The sequence below is a fragment of the Xiphias gladius genome, chromosome 16 (genome assembly GCF_016859285.1).
Source record: "Xiphias gladius isolate SHS-SW01 ecotype Sanya breed wild chromosome 16, ASM1685928v1, whole genome shotgun sequence".
In the NCBI taxonomy this organism is placed as follows: Eukaryota; Metazoa; Chordata; class Actinopteri; order Istiophoriformes; family Xiphiidae; genus Xiphias; species Xiphias gladius.
Genome location: NC_053415.1, coordinates 1,863,988 through 1,883,578, shown reverse-complemented (window position 1 = coordinate 1,883,578; position 19,591 = coordinate 1,863,988). Strand labels below are relative to the sequence as shown.

The window sequence follows — 19,591 nt, the reverse complement described above, 5'->3', positions numbered from 1 at the left end:
TGAAGAAAAGACATTTAAAAAAATTCAACACCAACATGTCTTTCCAGAAACAACAACTTGGTCCACAGACCTCCACGGACCTTGCTTTTTTATAACTGGATCTACTTTCTGGTGAAGAAATAGTTTGAGGCTTTCCTGGCCATAAAATTGACAAAAGGCCTGAAATGACCTACGTTTACTTTTGCCCAACAAGCTGTTATGGTTGTGAGAACAATGACAATGTTTCTCGGTGCTGTTTCACAATGTGAATAGAGCATGAAGGAAGGAGGGTGAGGTGGATCGTTGGGTTAACAAAGCCTGTGACCACGATCTTTCCATAATAGGGAGTAAGTGATTTTTATCAGAAACATGTATATTCAATAATACAGCAACCAAATAAAGCAACATAAAACCAAATGCAGTACAATGGGGTGGTCTCTCTTTCTCTTTCTCTCTCTCTCTCTCTATATATATATATATATATATATATATATATATATATATTTATGTGTACAGTGTACATATATCTACACATATATCTAAAATATATCCATAGATAAACTCTTCAATGTCTCAAATGAATGCTTTAGGGTGACAGATGACTTGACCAATTAACAAGAAAAAAAATCTGACTGAAAACAGAAATAAAAAGTTTGGAATTTGATATAGAGGTTTTTATGTGTGTTGTAATGAAAGCTGCTTTAACATGCCTGGATTAGACAAGATTAAATACTAATATGAGATAGTCCAAAATACAAAATTTGCCATTAAAACTTGATCACACTGAAAGCTTAACCATATAACAATGTACAAAGTTATCACTAAAAGCAAACACTAACATTTCTTTGCAATCACTTAGAAAAACTGTTTCTTCTTGGAGAGGTTCATTATGTTAGATGTGTAACATTTGAATTGTATTACTCAGAGCTGAAAAATAGATGAAAGAGGGTGATGATTTAGGGTTGTGGCTTGTTACTATACAGAAAAAAAAAAAATACTGGCTAGGAAGAGGTCAAGCCGGTTGAAGAGGAACTGTGAAGGTATTTAGTGACTTCAAGCTTCTCCTTTTGTTCCCTTTTCTACATCTACGACTGTGAGCCACAGATGTTTAACACCTTCCATTCAGCCACACAAAAGAGAAGGGTGGAGCTGGGTGTACATTACCAGGGCAGAGCAACAGGTGACGGAGGTTGTCGATGCTGGGAATAGAAACACATTTTTGAGAAGTGTGTGTATATACTGTGTGTGTGGTTGGGCTGCTCTCTGATTAGTTGAAGGTGTGGGCTATACTTACTGTACTGCAGCATGTCAACAAGGTAACCACCCAAAAGTTCATGAGTAAGAGGATTGTTATGGTCCATCACCTTATACTGAAACTGAACCTCTCTGTTTGGTATGAATGGATTATAGTAATTCATGTACATCAGAGGGCCATAATGTACTGTTATACTTTGGTAACACTGACATTTCCTAAGTCACTTGTATATTTCATTCAATGATCCTCTGTAAATGAAGCTTCTGACATTCTATGTACTTTTTTTCAGTAAATCCCACAAACAGACCAAAATCAACAAATTAATTAATCCTACTAGCAAGTATTGTGTGCGAATCCAAAGCCTGATCTTATCCCTCTGTGCCATAGAGCTTCATGTTCTTTCATCACCATGAAGTCTGCTTTGACTGAATCCCTCATATAGTGCACTGTCTGGAAACACTAGCTCCCCTGTGTATTAATCCACAGCTTAAAAAAAAAAAAAAAAAAACCCGAAAAATACACTTCTTTTCCTTCTGTTTCAGCAACGTTAGAGAAAAACTACAGTGCACAACTGTTTAAGGAAATTATAGGGCAATTTTTTTTTAAATTAAACTAGGCTATATATTTGTGACCTGTGTTTTAAAGATTTATGTCTTCACAAGAAAGTAAGAGAAGGAAATCAAACTGCACATTTTTCATTAACATGACTACTTTAAAAGCTGTGTTTTTAGATTCACTCTTTGACCTTGCTGACACAGTCATTTGATGTCAGATCTCATGACATTTTATGTTCAAACTGAGCTTGGTAAAATCCAGTAATGCTATTAACAAACGGAATGACTAACAAAAAAATCTTCAAATTTTCTAATTCTATTTAAAGCAGCAGTAATCAACATTTTTGAATCAAATTAGGCCTACTACATGTTATGTAAAAGGAATTGCATAGTACTGATGAACACACACAGAATTATCACCTGGCTCTGCAGTTGCCCTTGGCTATTAGTAGCATTTAGCATCTTTTGCTAATAATTTTAGTTTTAGGGCCCACATCTTTACTATTTTGGTTCTGTGTCACCATCGACCTCATTTCTAGTCACGTGAAGCTGTTTCTAGTGAAAAAGTTCTGATAAACCCACTGTACCCTGCCTTCTCAGCACCAAACAGTAGACAGACAGGCTAGTTAAGTTAGCAGCTAGCTAGTGAACATAATGGAGAACTTAGCTTCTAAAGAGCCAGATATTGCCCTCGGGTGCTGGTGCAAACAAAAAAGAGTGCTAAAAGGAGACTGAATACTGGACTTCTATTCATCAGGTGGCCTGAAACTCCACCTCAAATGAATGCAAATGATGCTCTGTGACTGTTGGATGTGTAACCTGTTTGCTAAGTAAGTCACTGTGACAACTTAATAAGGTAGAAACATAATCCTGAAGTCCCCCTGGATGCTACTTGTAATTGGTTTCTCTCTTTCTGAACTCAATTGTCCATTGTGTTAACTGTGTTTAAATTGTGCTTCTCCAATGCTACCTGTTTAAAGAGGAGGGTCTAACTAACATGTACAGAGACATGAAAAAATGTAGCCAAATTTGACTGACAGTACGTGTGATATGAGCAGCCTAAAGACCACAATTTATTCATGAAAAATCTTCACTGATATGACAAATACTGCATCTCCCATGTGAGGAGGTTTATGTGTGGATTATCTTCTTATTGTAAGATGTTAATGCACTCTTACTATTGTTTACTCACTCCAAATAACATAAACTAGGAATGAAATTCCACATTCACATGACACATCCAGATTTTTTGTTCGAAATGGGTACAAACTATTTTGAAATTGTTATACTGGTGTGCAAAATGAGTGCAGTATTCTCAGTTCTTTATTTCACACCCCTAAAACAAGATGTGTACAGTATGCCAACACACATAGGTCTGCATCCAAAGCAGCCTCCAGAGAGATTTCATCCTACTCAAAAAACTCCAGTGGTTGTCGTCCTACCAAAGACATAATCAACGTTCACACAGGAGCCTCCTGAGCATTTAAGACACTGGCCCTTGAATAATGTTAAATTACAGACATGTGGAGAGAGGTTAAGGGCCTAAAAACTACTACTGCCCAATGATAAACTCTTCAGCCTCCTCAAAATGAAGAACTCATTAAACAACTGTGACGCCTCGTTGCTTCTCTCCGCAGTCCAAGGCATAAAAGCGAGTGAGATAAAACGGAAACGTTAAATAGAAAAAAATACAAGAAAGCCCCCCTGTCAGAGTGCGATGAGATGAGTGTAGATTGATGGGGAGTGACTGATGGATGCCTCACTATTTGTTTTCTCTTTTTGTTTCCTGTTTTTTTTTTTTTTATCTTGCCTTCTCAGGCAGTTTTTTTTTTTTTCTGATATACAGTCAAGAGCTGAGCTCCAGTGCTGTGAAGGTATTTTCATTTACTGCTGCTGCCTCATAAACAGACAGCTGTGAAAGACAACGTGGTTAGAAATGATGAATATATAACCAGTGGCTTTAATATCTTTAGTACTTGCTGCGGATGTGGCAGAGAATAGAGCACTGTGTTAGACGATGAAAAAGAAGAAAAAGATTGCAAGTACTTTTCACATCTGAGGTTCTGGGCTCCTTTCGGATTTTTTAATGCAGGTTTTAATCACAATGCTTCTCTCAAGACTATAATACTATTCACTTTACACAGCTTCTATTTAGTGCAGGGCTACTGCGTGGGATTGCATTATATTGTTTTTATATCTTATCTATATGTATATTTTTTCTTTGTTTCTATTTGTCGGCTTCTTGTGGCTGAAATTACAGTGTTCCCATCCTAATCAACCAAAGCAGCCACATGAGCAGTAACCATAGGAGTGGGATGGCCCGATGGCCAAGTTTAAAGAATAAGATAAGAATATCTCATTTAAAATTAAAATTAGGAAAAGAAGCAAAAATACTTTCTAGTCACATTATAGGGAATCTCTTCTGATAGTTTGATAACTTCAAGGTTTAAATCTCAAATTCAGTGGTTCAACCTTTTTCAGAAAGCAAGAACAGACCCCATTGACCTCGCGTTGATACTAAAATAAAGCCAAGAATCTGAGCACCCTAATCTAGACTTGGCTATGAAGTCTGACTAGCTGGATGCTTGGATGTCACAACTATAATCTTGCCTGTTGCTCGATACCCTGGCCTGCAAACTCTTTGGCTAAACAGAGAAAGCTATGATGGTGAGCTGATGATCTATATGAGCTGATTTGGTGGCTGATTGATTGGTATTAGCCAGCTATAGTGGAAGGGGTGTCTGGCTTCCTTTTGTTGTCTTTGCCTGGCTATATTTTGGAAGGTTCTCCTCCTGACTCATGGCAGCATAGCTGGTTACAGGCTAGGTGCCTGGATATATTGGCCAACAAAACAACAAGACTGACTCATCATCTTAGAGACAATTTGGCACTATACTGGGTCTGTTTCAGAGATCAACCATCATCCCACTGATGGGAAACAGGATCTCTTAATCACTGCCTCCATATTTCATCACCCTCCCTTCACCAAGCACCCACCTTGGGCCACTCTACTCACAGCCGAAGCACATTCACTACTCTGTGTCCTCAATACTCAATGTGTTGTAAGACTACATTAATCTCTTGTATTGTACAATACATGGCCAAAACTATGTGGAAACTACTGTCCATGTCCTTTGGTCTGAGGCTGTTTATCATTGTTGGGGCTAGGCCCCTTATTTTCAAGTCTTAAAGGGGCACACTGATTTTCTGTCAAATTTCAATTTATTCAGTATGGGGAGTGCTACTCAGCCTGTGAAAACATAATGATAGGTTATTTTGGGTTATCTTGGAGATTATACATTTTCAATGGAAAGTCTATTACATACTAGAGCTCTCCGTGGACCTAAAACACAGACCTGGACCTTATATTTTCTGGGCATTGTTTTGACTTTTCTAGTATGGGGTTGACAAGAAATTACACGCAAGAAAGACCCCAAGTGGCCTACAAACAGTAGCCTGTTTCACAAAAACTGCCAGTCATTTTTCACAAATGATTGTCACTCACTAACTAAAGATAAATTTGCATCGCCTGCTGTCCTATGGCTCATGTATGGGTTGTAGGTATGGTGTTTCTTTTTATTAGTTAAATGTGTTAAAATTAATGCAAGAGGAAATTATACATTGCAAGTCACAGCTTGCACATTACAAAATTGGTGAAACAGGACGTGAGGACGTTGCAGTTCATAGTCAACATTTTAAACTCCTAGACTATCAGGGCGGCCCATACTTGTGTCTCTAGGACCCTCATTGGTGCTGCCAAATTTGAGACCAAAACTTGACCAAGATCTGAATCTGTTTTGCTTTATTTCATCTATAACTGATTTTTAGCTCACCCACGCTTCATGACACTTATGAACACAAATGATTGGCATGTAAGAGAGAGAAAGAGAGAAATTTCTTAGTTACATTTGAAAATAACCAAATCCAAACCTGACTTAAGCCTGAAATGTGATGCAAAAAAACGTGGGACCCATTTGACAAAATCAATTTGCAAGCACTGCTTACACGCAGTTTGCCAATGGTGCAGGCATCTCGTTTCACAGATGATTATCATTTGCAAATTGTAGATAAACTTGTGAGTCTTATACTCCTCTTGCTCCTGCATGAGTTGCAAGTGTTATGGTGTTTCTTTTGATAAGTTAAATGTGTCAAAATGAATGTGGGAGTAAGTGACATCATGTTGTAAGTCGCAGCCTGGGGACCCTGAAACCCAACACTTTGTTGGGACCCATCAGGTTTGAGTCAAGTAGGAGAACTGAATTGTACTACTTTATAGGACTTCAGTACGAAAATCCCTGCAGTATCCTTTTAATGCTACGGCATACAATCACATTTTAAACAATAGTGTGCTTCCAGTTTGGCAACAGTTGTGGCAAGGTCCTCTGCTGTTTCAACATGACAATGCCTAAAGCCAGGTCTGTAAGAAATGGTTTTCTCTTTGGTGTGGAAGAACCTGACTGTCCTGCACAGAACCTTGATCTAAACCCCATCCATCAATTTTAGGATGAACTGGAATACTGACTGTGAGCCAGGCCTTATCACCCCAAATCAGTGTAGGACCTCAAGAATGCTTGTGCCTGAATGGGAGAAAATCCCTGCAGCCATGTTCCAAAAATCTTATTACATATCGATGTAATATTTGGGTGTCCATATGTGTTTTAACATATAGTACATTTTTAAAAATAGAAAATGAAAGACCTACAATGTTGGTTTCTCATTTCGGGTCTTATATAAGTAGGACTTTTGATATGCAAACGTGTTTCTGAAAATATATATCATACATCAGTGAATCTATACTGAGATAAATAAAATCTAAAATAAGTAAATGAAACCGTCATATAAACTGTTTCACTCTCAAGTTGTGTGAAACATTAAAACATGAACATTAATTCTTCATGCAGTTTGTCAGAACAGCAACAAAGCAACAAAGACGGACAACGCGTCCATAGGAAAAACATTTTATTGAAAAACATTTTCAGTTTGTAACAGACTGGTGGAATGTGTGTCATTTATCCTCACTTTGAACTTGTTTTAATTTTTGAATGTTAAAACCACTTTTCACAGCCTGGCCATATCATACTGCAAGGAAGGGAAGAAGAGGGCTACAGCCACCCAGTAACCATGACATGACTAAAGAAAACCAGGGGTCGACGAAAAAACAATGCAAATATAATACTGTGTTACTTACAAACTGGACTGAAATTAAATCATAAACAGAACAAAGAAGAAAAAAAGAAACTAATTCAATAAATATTTATGGTACACACTTATGGCACAAATATGCAGCAGTCGGTTTGGCAACTTTTCTCTCATTTTTTTTTAAACCAAATTACCATGGAAACAGTGCAAAAGGGGAGGGAGTGGGGAGTACATGGGCTTTCCATTGCGCGCTAGCTAAAATACATAGCAAAAAATTCAAATTTTATACAAAACATCTTACTTTAAGAGTTTATAAAAAATGTTTTTATTGGGTTGTGGTCAATATTTACATAAGCTATTTACCAAAAAAAGTAGTATGCTCTGTTTGACTGAAGTGTATTCTGTTTTTTTCTGCACTTTTTTCCCATTTGCTTTGCTAAAAAGGTGAATAAGGCTATTGTAACAACCCAGGATCCATATACAATACAAACATTCATGTATATACAGTTTCTTACCTACAGAAGTACGGTGCAAAATTACTGAGTCAAGTGACCAAGGGCTGACCATACGAGCAAGGCATTTACAGTAGCCTGAGGTGCTTCTCCTAGCCCCTGTGCTAAGACTCTCACAGAATCGCTATGACATTTCATAACAGGTTGAACCAATCCTGGTCAATGTTGGGAGAGCATTAGTCAAGTGGCTGCTAAGAAAAGGACGTCAGATTCAAAGAAACTAATAAGATTGTCATATTCTGCCGCAGACAGACAGCAACTAAACAGCCATTTCTTTCTTGTAAAAGTGTGTCTCTTTTCAGCTTTTCTTAAGTACCTGTTCAGGTGTGATATACGTGTATATGTTCTTTAATGGTTTCATTTTTCACAGTTTACCTTTGTACTACGGCACATACTTAAAACAGAAAAGGTTCAAATAATACTACAAATAATGCAGGAAATAAAAACTAACAGCAGGCTTGTGTGAAGTACTTTGCTAGTTTTGTGTCATTTGTTTGTTGTTACATCTTTCAGTGGCTAAGAACACTTTCCATAGGTGTTTTTTCCTAATAATTGATTAAAAAAATAAATAAGAATTGCATATTTGCAGATTTTGTAGCCTCTTAGAGGCACAAACCTCAGATCATACAAGGCTTGGCTTTTCGGTGAAATTTGATGTTCTTTATGAACAAATGACAATGTTAATGATGGCCTGATATATGCACGTGACTGGCCTAAGTCACGATTATGATCCTAAGGAAAAGATATTGATGAATGTGAAGTCACTGAAATATAGACTTGCTCAACACGCGCACACACATGCATACACACATTACACACATGCACAGAGAACATGAAAGGTGTGTATGAGGAGAATCAAGGGCACTGGGTGTTCACAGGAATTATCCTTTGGGAGATGCTACACAGTGTGAGGGTGCGAGAACCAGCTACTCTGCCCTTGTGTACACCACTGTGATCTATTTTGGGTCAGATAACTCTACTCCCCTCGGGGCCGGTGAACTGGCTGCCCTCCCCTGGTCCTCCTTCCCAGGACTGAGCCCTATATCTGTTGATGAAAGCTCATGAAAATATGGTACTCAGTGGGTTGAGAGATATCAAATAATCAAAAACCTAGATTGCATAATGTGCACTTATACCATAATATATTAACATTACTTCTTCTTCTTTCCATACCGCCTGACAACACCTGTGCTCTATGTGTCTATCATAAATAAATTCTGCTTTTTATTTTATTTTTTTTATTTTTCATCTTTGTAATGTCCTTTTTTAAATGTACATCTATTTTGTAACAAATAAAGAAGTAAATCAAAAACTCACAATATGGAAACGCTAATGGAGATTGAGAAACTGTGAAAATGTAAATAGATGTCCCTGTGCTTTTTTTAACGAGAATAGGAGAGCACCAGTCACACTGATTTTGGGCAACTTTAATCATCAATGGACCCCTAGGGGTAAACATTACAGTACCTAGAGCTGTTTCAGCCAGCTAGGCTAACCTCAACTAGATCTTGGGCCTCTTCTTCATCTGATGCGAAACAATGGCAGTAAGGCGAATTTGATTTTTTATTGCCCCTAACACAATCCCGTGCGAAAAACCCAAGTTCAGAGAAGTTGAGGCAAGCTCTTGCTACTAAATCTGACAGGATACAGCTGCTCTCCCATCTCTAGCTATAACTCTGTCTCTCTGTGGACCGCTGTGAAGAGTAGAGGTATCAAAAGGGGGTTAAAAGTGCTGCTCTATGTATATGAAAGTCCTCCACTCTTCCAAGGAGCCACCTGGACAGATCTGTTATTTTTGCACCCTCTCAGGGCGTAGAATGCAGAGTTGAAAAAAATCTTCGCTCTGTCTTTTCATGCTCTCGCCACTCCTAGCCACTGTTGGGTAACTTGTGTTTGAACATAACATGTGACATGTCACTAAAGTAAAAGAACCACATATGAAACCAGATATGACCAAAAACAAGATAGGTAAATGTTGACAGTACAAAAAAGAAGGAATCTGTTTTTTATCCTTAAAACCTTCAAGTAACATTACGAGTTTTCAGCAAACCACAGTAAGTGATTTCCTGGAAACATATCTGGGAATGAGGAGAAATGGTGCAATCCACACTTAAACCCAAACCATTCACATTGACAGGTGAGACAGTGTGTCTGCGCATGTGGGTGAATGTGTGTACATGTGATGGTGAGCATGTGGGTGGCAGGGTGAATGGGTGATCTCCGAGAGTCAGTCAGGAAAGTCCCAAAGAGGACTGGTTTGAGAATCTCTCTCCTTTGTCCTCGTCCGGCGGGTAAATCCACAGAGTCTGTCTGGCTAGTGAGCATCAAGGAAGGGCAGCCATTTTGTGAGTTCATGGTTAGCCCATATTCTCCTTTACCTCTCCTCATCCCTCAATTTTTGTCTCTTTCCCTCTCTTTTTCCAAGCATTTGTCTCTCTTAAGTTGGGGTCAAAATCCTCTTTTCCTCTTTTCCTCCTAGGAAACCTTCACGTCCACACGCTGTGCATCTGTCAAACTTTCTGATTCCACAGCACTCATATCCCCCAAAACAGGTAGCAACATTAGGGAAAGAAGAGATTGTTCTCCCTATTTCCCAAAACTCCCAGAGAGCAGCAGCAGTGACAGCAGCAGGCTTCTCTCTGGCCCTCTACTCAACCCATCCGCGCCAACTGGGACGAAATCAGACGGTAAGGTATCAGCAAAACTTTGAGAAAGAAAAAAATAGTGATAAAACATTAGAGAAGAGGAGGAGGAGTTGACAGAGTGAGACAGACAAAGAGAGAGAAAGAGAGAAAAAGTTTGTTTGCGGGCGTGCCGGCGGTGCCAGCCAAAACCAAAAACCTGCTCTGCCCGGGGATTGTTCCAGTTTGTCTCTGGCTTTTAAAAGTCCCACCTCAGACTTTGTAATAGATGTTGGCCGGGCTCTGAGGCGGCATCTCCTGAACTATGTAGACTGGGTGGCCGTAATCGCCACTGACCTTCTCGTAGTGCGGACAGAAGACGCTGTCAGCAGTCCTGAGCGGGATGATGATGTCACTGGGCTCCGAGCCGTTATTATTCCCGCCGCCTCCACTCCGTTTGGGTGTAGCCAGGGTGCTTAGAGACAGTGTCGCAGCATGCTGTGGCGAGTGCTTACGGTGCCGTCGCCGGTACTTGAGCAGCAGCAGGACCAGCATGATGATGATAATGATGAAAATGACGCTGCCGGAGGCGATGCCAACGAAGATGGCCACATCAGAGCCGATGATGCTGGAGGACTTTCCACCGTTGTTTTCAGTGCTTTCTCTGGATGCTACATCTGGGAGGCAGAGGGAAGCAGAATAGGGTAAAATGACAAAATGGACCCCGCACACAGCAAGCTTATTTTTCATCCAGAAGTCAAGCAAAGTCCAGGGTATGCTCAAAATTAACTAGCTCCTATGATCTGTTGTCTGACTGTGTAGGAAAGAGCAAGTGTTGATAGCTGTTACTTGCAGCCACATTCAAAGGCAACGTGAAAAGCAAGCTGTCGTAGTGAAGGGCAAAAATTGTTGGAAGCAGCCTTCCCATTCTGATTTTGGAGGGGGGGGGGTCTCATGCTGTTTGTGGATCCAAAAAGCACTTTGGTTTACTGATGCCTTTAAAGGAAAGACAAGGAAGTAGAAGCAGTCTTTTCCTGCATTTCCCATCTATTCCTCATAATCTTTTCATTGTGTCCACTAAAGGTATAGAGAACAGGCCAGCATCACAGTGACTGAGAGGGAAGCCTGCCTATAGAAGACTTTTATTTAAAGTCCCATTCGATCGGTGGCTATTCAAATTCAGCTGGTTAAAACTGCAACCTTGAAACTAGGGCAAGCACAACCTGATATAGAATGGCTAAGGAGATACAGGCAAATGACACTTAAATAAAATGTCAAAAGACAAAATGTCAAAAGACAAAAAAAGTATCTTAATTTTCTAAATAAAAGCCCCATGGGGAAGAAACTATGAAAGAAATATTCAATGTTATCATGAGACATCAATTATGAAAGTCAAGCTTTGTACTAAATCCCAGAGATGGACACCCTGGTTCACATCCAACACTCAAGGGCGAGTGTGTTCTGTTCTCCCCGGGACAGTAGAGTGTTCCCTGACCAGGCAGGATTACTGTATCCCTTTCTGCTGCTGTTCTTCTAACGCTCTAAAAGTGCTTTTGCTGTGGTAGGAGGAGTGGACACAGGATGGCAGGCAGCCCAAAGCAAGGACCCCTCTGTTGTTTTACAAGGGGATTATACTTTCTCAGACGCTCTTCCCGTAGCACCAATATGCCCCTGCTAGTGGATGGATGGATGAGACATACAAAAATATGAGAAAGGACAGGAAAACAAAGAAAACAAGATGCTGATGTCTGCTAAAAAACAACAGTGCCAGCGTGGATTTAAATGGCAGGATGGCAGATCTGCATGCTTGACGTCAGATTTGGGAGTGAAAACAGAAAGTGTCAGACAAGACCACGCCCATAATGAACCAGGACACAGGGGGAAGGACTGGAGGACTGTTTATATAGGGCAGCTTGTTTTTGTTCTTGGGCTCTTCCTGTTTCTTTTTTCTGAACACAGCTCATTGCGGAAATTGCTGTTCTGATTTTCTTGTTGGTAGATTTTAAACTTCAATATAATAGCAGAGATAAGAGCGGTCTGCACATAGCTGCACGTCTGTCTGAGTTGTGATTTGGTGCAGAAACAAGTGTGTGTCTCTACAAAGAACAGGTCATTAAAAAGATGGCAGGCAGCAATTGGATCATTTTCCCGAAAATGTCACTTAAGAGGTGTGCTAAGGCTGGAATAGGGCCAGTGTGGAGATACCTTATAAGTCCTTGAGAGGCCAGAGATTCATATCAGTTTTATGGGTGACATTCAATTACTGGCTGATGAATCCCTGACCTTTCTTTCCTCCACTTTCACACGCACACCTCAAAGCCTCTCACAACCCCACACACCCTTACTTAACGCAGTCTGCTCTTAGCTGGCTGAACAATTCTGTGCCCAAATGCCAAATTGTTTAGATAAATCCTCCACTCAATTATCACCTTCCCAGGATTTAAGCTCAGAATAGGTGATCTCACCTGTTTTCTCCAGCACAGCGTTAGGGTTGTGGGTGTCCTTGCCGTCTGAGTGCTTGGGAGAGTAGGGTACTCTGGTGGGGTTGTCTTTGGGTGAAATAGGGTCAGAGGGATCTGAAAAAATGCAGATAAGACACACAGGAATTAATGGGGAATTCTTTTTCACAGTAGTGTATGTGTGATGTTTTATGTTAAGGGATAGGTTCAGTTTTTTTCAAGTCAACCAGGTTGGTATGTGTGTCCTGGTTTTCATGTTTAGGTCAACTGCTGGTTTTTTGTCTCAGCAACAAATCTACCAGGATGCATTGCACTGCTGCAGCAAGGAAATAATGTCAGTGAAAATACAAAAGGGAATTTTGTACGTAAAACAAACAAAAAAATGTATGAAAATCATAATTTTGGAAGCTACCGACTTAATTTGTCTAACTCGTCATTTGTCTAACTTCTTCAGCCTCATATTAGCTTCAGCTGAACCTTGAACCAGTGCCATGAATTTTGCTCTCAACAATATAGTCACCCTTGACCTCACAGCTACTATGCACAGGAGGAAAAATTAGAGTGACCAATAACTCTTTCAATTTACGGGCATTTGAGTAGTCTTTAAAAGACATTTCATCCAAGAGTCCTTGAGCATCAAAAACCTTGATTTCTTCAACTGAATCCACGGGAAATAAACTTTTTGTAGATATGGCTCTGCATGACTCAGATATTACTGTAATCAACCATAAAGAGTAGCAAATTATTGTTTTTTGGTTCCGCAATTGGTCAATATGGTTCTAAATGCTGCTTAAAAGTATGTCAGTATATCTTCACTGAGTTTCTGCTGTTATAATCACTAGTAATCTCAGGTTGAGCACTGTCAAGTTCAACTGTACTAGAACCACACTTAATAGTACATTTTATATAACAAATCCACTAATTTTTAAGCAACTCTTATCAACACTGGAGCTGATAGTCAGCACTATTAATGAGAAGAAACCAATTTCTAGGCCCGTTCAGCACCTGTAGCTGGTGTTGGCAAGAAGTCCAACCCCCTGGATATTACCATATATATCTGGGATATCTGGGTGGCAGCCGGGCAACTGATTTGTTGAATAATTTTTGCCATAATTAACAATTGGGTCTGATCAGTCTAGTGTGACTGTGTGTTCTTCAGAAACAGTTTCTAGAATGCCTCTCACGAACAGTGGGTCTTTAAGTGTCACATATGCAGCGTCATGGATCATGAGCATTATGTGTTTATGTGCATTTAAACTAAACTTACAATTGTGGAAAGCCTTCCAGCTGAAAGAACATACATCAGCAGTTATTTCCAGTGTATGGGTGTGTGCAAGCATACATAATTGTGTGTTAGTGTAGTGTGTGTGTATGTTTCAGTGCATTAAGCTTCCACTAGATTACATCCCCTGCCCCCTTGCAGTCCCAGGTGTCATGGAGACGATGGAGCTGTATGCTGCACTGTGTCCTGTGACCTTATTAAGATATTTTCAGAGTCTCACACAATTTTGCAGTATGAGTGCTGCATTTTGGCTCATGGGCGCTCATCCCAGCAGCCACTCACAACTGTTATTCAATAAAACAATACTTACTTTGTCCCACTTTCATGATTATTTTCATGGACTTGGTTTTGCACACTCCCCCCTCCTGGTTGTCGATGCCCTCCATGGTGCCGTTAGAAGTAGCTAAAGCAGACAAGAGAGAGAGAGAGAGGGAGAGACAAGGTTAAGATTAACTGTTACTTTTATACAGTTTGTTCAAGGTGGGAATGTTGCGCCTTTATTCTGCCTCGCCGTTCTGTATAAAAGGTATGAACACGGGATGGGGCAGCATTACTGTTTTGGCAATAAGCTGAAAGGGGAGGTAGTCCTAGAGCCAGATCGACGTCTGTGTAAAAGGGGGAGCCGGCGGGACGGATGCCGACGCGTTGTGTTACACGTCATGCCTCTGATTCCAGAACGGAATTACAGCATGCAACCTAAACTCACACACAGGCATTGTGCCAGCTTTGTTTGGTTCAGTTTAAACAAGCAAAGATGGCATAATGAGGGGTCGTCTTAAGGGCAATATAGCAGGATCTCTATTTAAAAGGGCTACTGTGAGCATCTGGTACAAACAAGATGTGCTGGGGAAATTATGCTGCCATAAATGCCTTAAGCCTAACCCGGAAAAACAGCCAGTTCCCAAAGACAACAGAGGCACTGAAAGTTTTCCACTGAGAAAGGACATGAGTCATACCCCCTTTAATAAAATCACAATTCCCCCGTTCATCACCCCAGTCGTTCCACTCCGGTGGAATATTTCACATCCCCAAAGTCAATTAGCATGAGTAATTGTGACTGTAATATCTCTAACTGTGCTGATGGCTCTTCTGAAGGAGGCAGTTAAGGGGGATAAGGAGAGGGGAGAGACTGAGAGAAGGAGACAGCAATGGTTATGATGACAGTGGCAATCTTGGAGCCGCAAGACACTCCAGAGAGTGGTAGCCAGTTATTAAAGAACACACTTTTGGATTTTAAAAATACTAAGATCTAAAAGCCAAACGTGCTGCTGAAGAAGGAGAGATCACATGACAACATGAAAAAAATATCCAGGGATGTAAACATGTATAGATGAGAAATGGTTTTTAAAAAAAACTTTTTCAGAGAAGGCAATGAAATTAAGGGAACAGAGGGAGGTGATAAAATACCTCAATAACCCTTAGATGAAAAGAGCTTTAAGGATCTGAAAAAATGTTTAAAAAGGAGAAAACAGAAGTGCACCGCTAAACACTATGTTTATGGGAGAGCAGCAGATGTTGGGAGAGGAATCTGTTTGGGCGGTGCAAGACGTCCCACATGAGAAAGGAGGAAATAAATGAGCTCTATAAGCAGATGCTGTAAGGGGCATTTTAAAAGAAATACTGCACTTTAAATAAAACAAATCTATACTTGTGTCAAACTTGTACAGATGGGGCCCACACACACAGACAAAATCCAAAGGCCAGAAAAACCTGCCCTGCTAAGGCTCAAGGCTCAATTGGCTGGATGCTTTCAAGCCCATTAGCTGCTACTCCACCTCTGTGCTTGTCTGCTTTTATCTGTGCTGCCTCTGGAGGCTGCTGAGCAGAACTGCACCTAGAATGGATAATGAGTGGGACAGGGAACAGGCAAGTAGGGAGGGCGGGAAATGGGAGGTGGGGGTAGTAGGGCTTGTGGTCTATCAGGTCAGTAACACAGAGGCTAACGAGCTGCCAGGGCTTAGCGGCTTGGCTACCCGCCAGTGCACAGTGGCCCGCATTCACTATGACTGCTCCTACTACACCGTCTCCCCTACCCTCCCCTCTGCTTCCTCTCCAGCCTACCCTCCTCTTCCCATCTCTAGAACAACACCCCATCATCCCCAGTTTCCTCCTCTCTAGGGTGACCACCTCACGGCTGACACCTTCTTCCCTAAATCCTTTTACCCCTGACACACACTTGCCAACTCAGCATGTCCCCCTTCCATTCCTACTGCACCTGAAGCTTTTCCATCACCTGCAAGGGTATTGAATGGCAGGTGCTTTGCAGGATCCAGTTTGAAATAGCTTTGAAAAATTAAACTCTGCATAGTTTGCCAATTTCTCTTTTTCCTCCTTCCCATTGTTGCTTTTCGTTTTTTTTCTTCCTTTTCCTCCCCCTAAGCTACCAATCATTTTGATACGAATCCCCTTGCTTCAATAAGACGGTGATGAGAGTGGACACAAAGAGCATGTTAACAAGGACTCCCTACCTCCCCTCCCTACTTCTCACCCTCCATCGCGCCTCAGCTCTCCCCTTGTCTCTTTCTCTAGCTGACCTATGGCTTTCCAGTGGAGACTGAAAAGCACATTACAGACAAAGCTCCTTAAAGGCTTGTGCTACTATGCTCGTGTGTGCGCAGATGTGCGTGCATGTGTTCATTTCATAAACCTGTTAGCACAACAAACTTAATTTTCACTCCTGCAAGATGTCATTAACCATCTTATCAGTGTTTACTTTGCCGAGTGATTGGCACGATGATGGTGCGTTTGAGCCGTTGTGTTTGAGGCATGAGGTATGTAGAATTTTGAGGTGCATGCATGCTCAAACCCACTTGTGCTTGAGAGGTCAGAGTTCACAGGGTGTTAAGGCCAGTGACCTGCACAGGCAGTGTATTTAGGTCTCATATGGTACACATATCGCCACTTGTGTCACCTCCTTTCTTCTTGCTCTCCTCCCTTCTTCTTTCCCTCTTCCCCTTTGCCCTATTAAATCATTTAACACATCCACACTGATCAGATTTAAAAAAAAACAGAAACATACTTCTTGTCAAACCTCAAAATACAGATCTCTTTTTCAAACTTGGCTGTAAAATGTTCTTGACATTTAAGTTAAATCAGGAAAAATCCTTCAATCTAGAGTCATTTTAAATCTTTAAAATTTCCTTCCCCTTTAAATGCAGAGCAAAATACACACTCTCTATGCCCAGACTGCAGTCCAGGCAAGCCTGACTTGGATTTAAACAGAATTTGATTGTCAAATCTGCTAAGGCTGCCTGAATGACTTGGCCCTCCTCAGCCCAGCCACACTAGGCCAGGCTGGACTGGCTGACAGACTAGCTGGCTAAAGTTAACCAGCTAATCTGTAATGCTGGGAAATACGGTAAGAGGAGGGGGTTGGGACCGACCCAGTTCATACAAGACCCTCAAAATTGGAATTAGTCATTAACTACCATTGGTTCTACGGGACCCCGATTAGACCCATAGTCAGGGAGGGGAAAAGAGGTAGGGAAGTGCTAGAGGGAAAAAGGAGACACAACTGTGAGATTAACCCACTACTTCAGCTTGTGTGACCTTCTGCAAGCACACAGAGAGAAACAATGAGTGAGAAACAAGAAAGAAAAAGGACAAGAAGAAAAAATGCTACATCTGATTTTCACTATTCACTTCATCTTGACTGTGAATTACAGTCTATTTTCTCACTGCTTTCAAATAGTCAGTTTTGTTAAGATGGGGTTTGTGGGTTGAAAACAACATGTATTCACATACTCACACAGAAACATGAAAAACAAGGCCCGCAAGAAGGGAAAAGGGCCATCAGGAAAAAATCTCTCACTGGCTGTGACAAAGCACCGCTTAAGACCAAACTGACAGTTTGAGTGGGTCTGTAAAAAATGTGCCAGCACACACGCACCCACACACACACACACACACACACAAACACACACACACACACACACACACACACACACACACACACACACACACACACACACACACACACACACACACGTTCAACCACACACAAGTCACATGTAGTCTCAAACAAATGGTAGTAATGTGTCAAAGAAGTGTCCCCACTGTGAGTGTCTGCCTGTGTCTGTTTATGTTAGAGCCACCTGTAAACTGCATATCATCAAGCATTGCAGCACTCTACCCACAATCCCACCCCCGTGTTGTAAACACACCAAACAAACACCCCACCCACACCCACACCCTCACACTCCTTAACTTAATTTACCCTCCTTAACTTAATTTTCTCCCTTTTATCAAATCAAGAGAGTGGAAAATCACTGTGTGTTTAACGAGACAGTCAATTGTCAGCTGCAATCCAGATAAACACTGTGAGCTCTTAACTGTTTCCTCCTTCCTGTAAGCAGCAAATAGCATGAAAAACCTCCAATACCACTGATAACTGTGCTAGCATTTAAAAAAACTAATTTTAGAGTAGCAAGGAGTAGTTCAGCTAACGTAACAGTCAAAGAGTGGTGTTTTTGTCATTTTGGCTTTGAACAGTTCAGCGGTAAGCTACTTTGGCGTTAAGTAAGACAGTGTCCTTTTTGTGACATTTCAGATTGAACATTTGAGCATTTTTAGAAATACTTTACATTTTTAGAAATACTTTACAGACTTTACAACTCTGAGTAGAAAAGTGAACCGTAGTCCAGTTTGAAGAGCCTAGTAATATCTTGAAAAACTACACTTTGAAGTCTGCTTTGCTAACTTTGCCAAATTCTGTGGGTATAATTAATACACAATGCACTGCTGAAAGACAATGCTGGGCTGTTCCTAAATAGTGGAACAGAGTAAAGACAGGGCAACGACAGACTGAGGGGGCATCTCAGAAAGACAGATAGGAAGGGACAGCATTAGCATTGCAGAAAATGAACGAATGGACAAAACGAGGATGTGTCCCATTAAGAGAAAAAGACGAGAGACAAAGGCAGCTATGATCTAGAACATAATTGCCATCCGTCAGGTTGCTGTGGAGCGTGAAACCTTCATCACAGTACCAGTGTTATGGACTGGTTAATGGCCCATTTCTTAGGGTCACCGGACCTCAGAAATGGGCCAAGCTGGATCCAAATACCAAAGCTGTCTGATAACCATTGCTACCAATCACCACTGCGCTCCCTCAAAAGCACACAAACATTTTATATTCCACTATTTATATCCACTTAATTTTAAGTTTCATATTTAACATTCAATTATTATAGCACTGAAAAGCGGTTTAATTTTAATTTTGGGTTAAAGTTCAACGGCTGCAAAAATCCACTTTCTTTTAGACTTTCTTATCACTTAGATATTTCCTACACAGACACATATTAGCATTGTATACTGCTGATTAATGCTCCCATCCATTTCCATAATACGATAACAATGTCATCACTGATTTAATACTATGAACCTGGCTATACTGGGGTGGATAAAGAAATCATAGTTTCAATCAGACAAAAACTTGAAAGCACATTTTAAATTCATGTCAAAATTAATAAGAGAAATTTCCCCCTCAGAGCTTACACTACATTCACACAACAATCAGAGTAGCAGGGAGGGGACATCACTATTTTCGGTTGTGACTGAAGCAAAAGGTGATTAAATTCTTGATGAAATTTTGCTGTGCATGTCTGCTCCGACTGTGAATTCAGCCTTGTCCTTCTTTTGCCCTCTTTAGCTCATCTCTCTCATTCTGTCACTTGCTATGCGGCCATTCACTTTAGCTTACCCTTCCCTCTTTCTTTTGCTCTTTCATTTTCCTTTCTTTCTCCCTTCTTCCCCTCCCTTCCTCATTAGCTCTCTTTCATTTTTGTCACT

At 40.7% G+C, this 19,591-nt stretch overlaps 1 protein-coding gene across 2 annotated transcripts in view; it reads right to left on the bottom strand.

Annotated features, from left to right (window-relative positions):
* Positions 1-6,738: 6,738 nt before the first annotated feature.
* Positions 6,739-19,591, bottom strand: part of efnb2a (ephrin-B2a) — a 29,909-nt gene continuing 17,056 nt past the window's right edge. For both annotated transcript variants that reach the window (XM_040148831.1, XM_040148832.1), the window contains 3 exons: positions 14,112-14,204; positions 12,526-12,636; positions 6,739-10,737 (listed from right to left, as the gene is read on the bottom strand). In XM_040148831.1, coding sequence (XP_040004765.1) covers positions 10,334-10,737; positions 12,526-12,636; positions 14,112-14,204 — 608 coding nt within the window. In that variant the 3' untranslated portion in view covers positions 6,739-10,333. The remainder of the gene's footprint in view (positions 10,738-12,525; positions 12,637-14,111; positions 14,205-19,591) is intronic.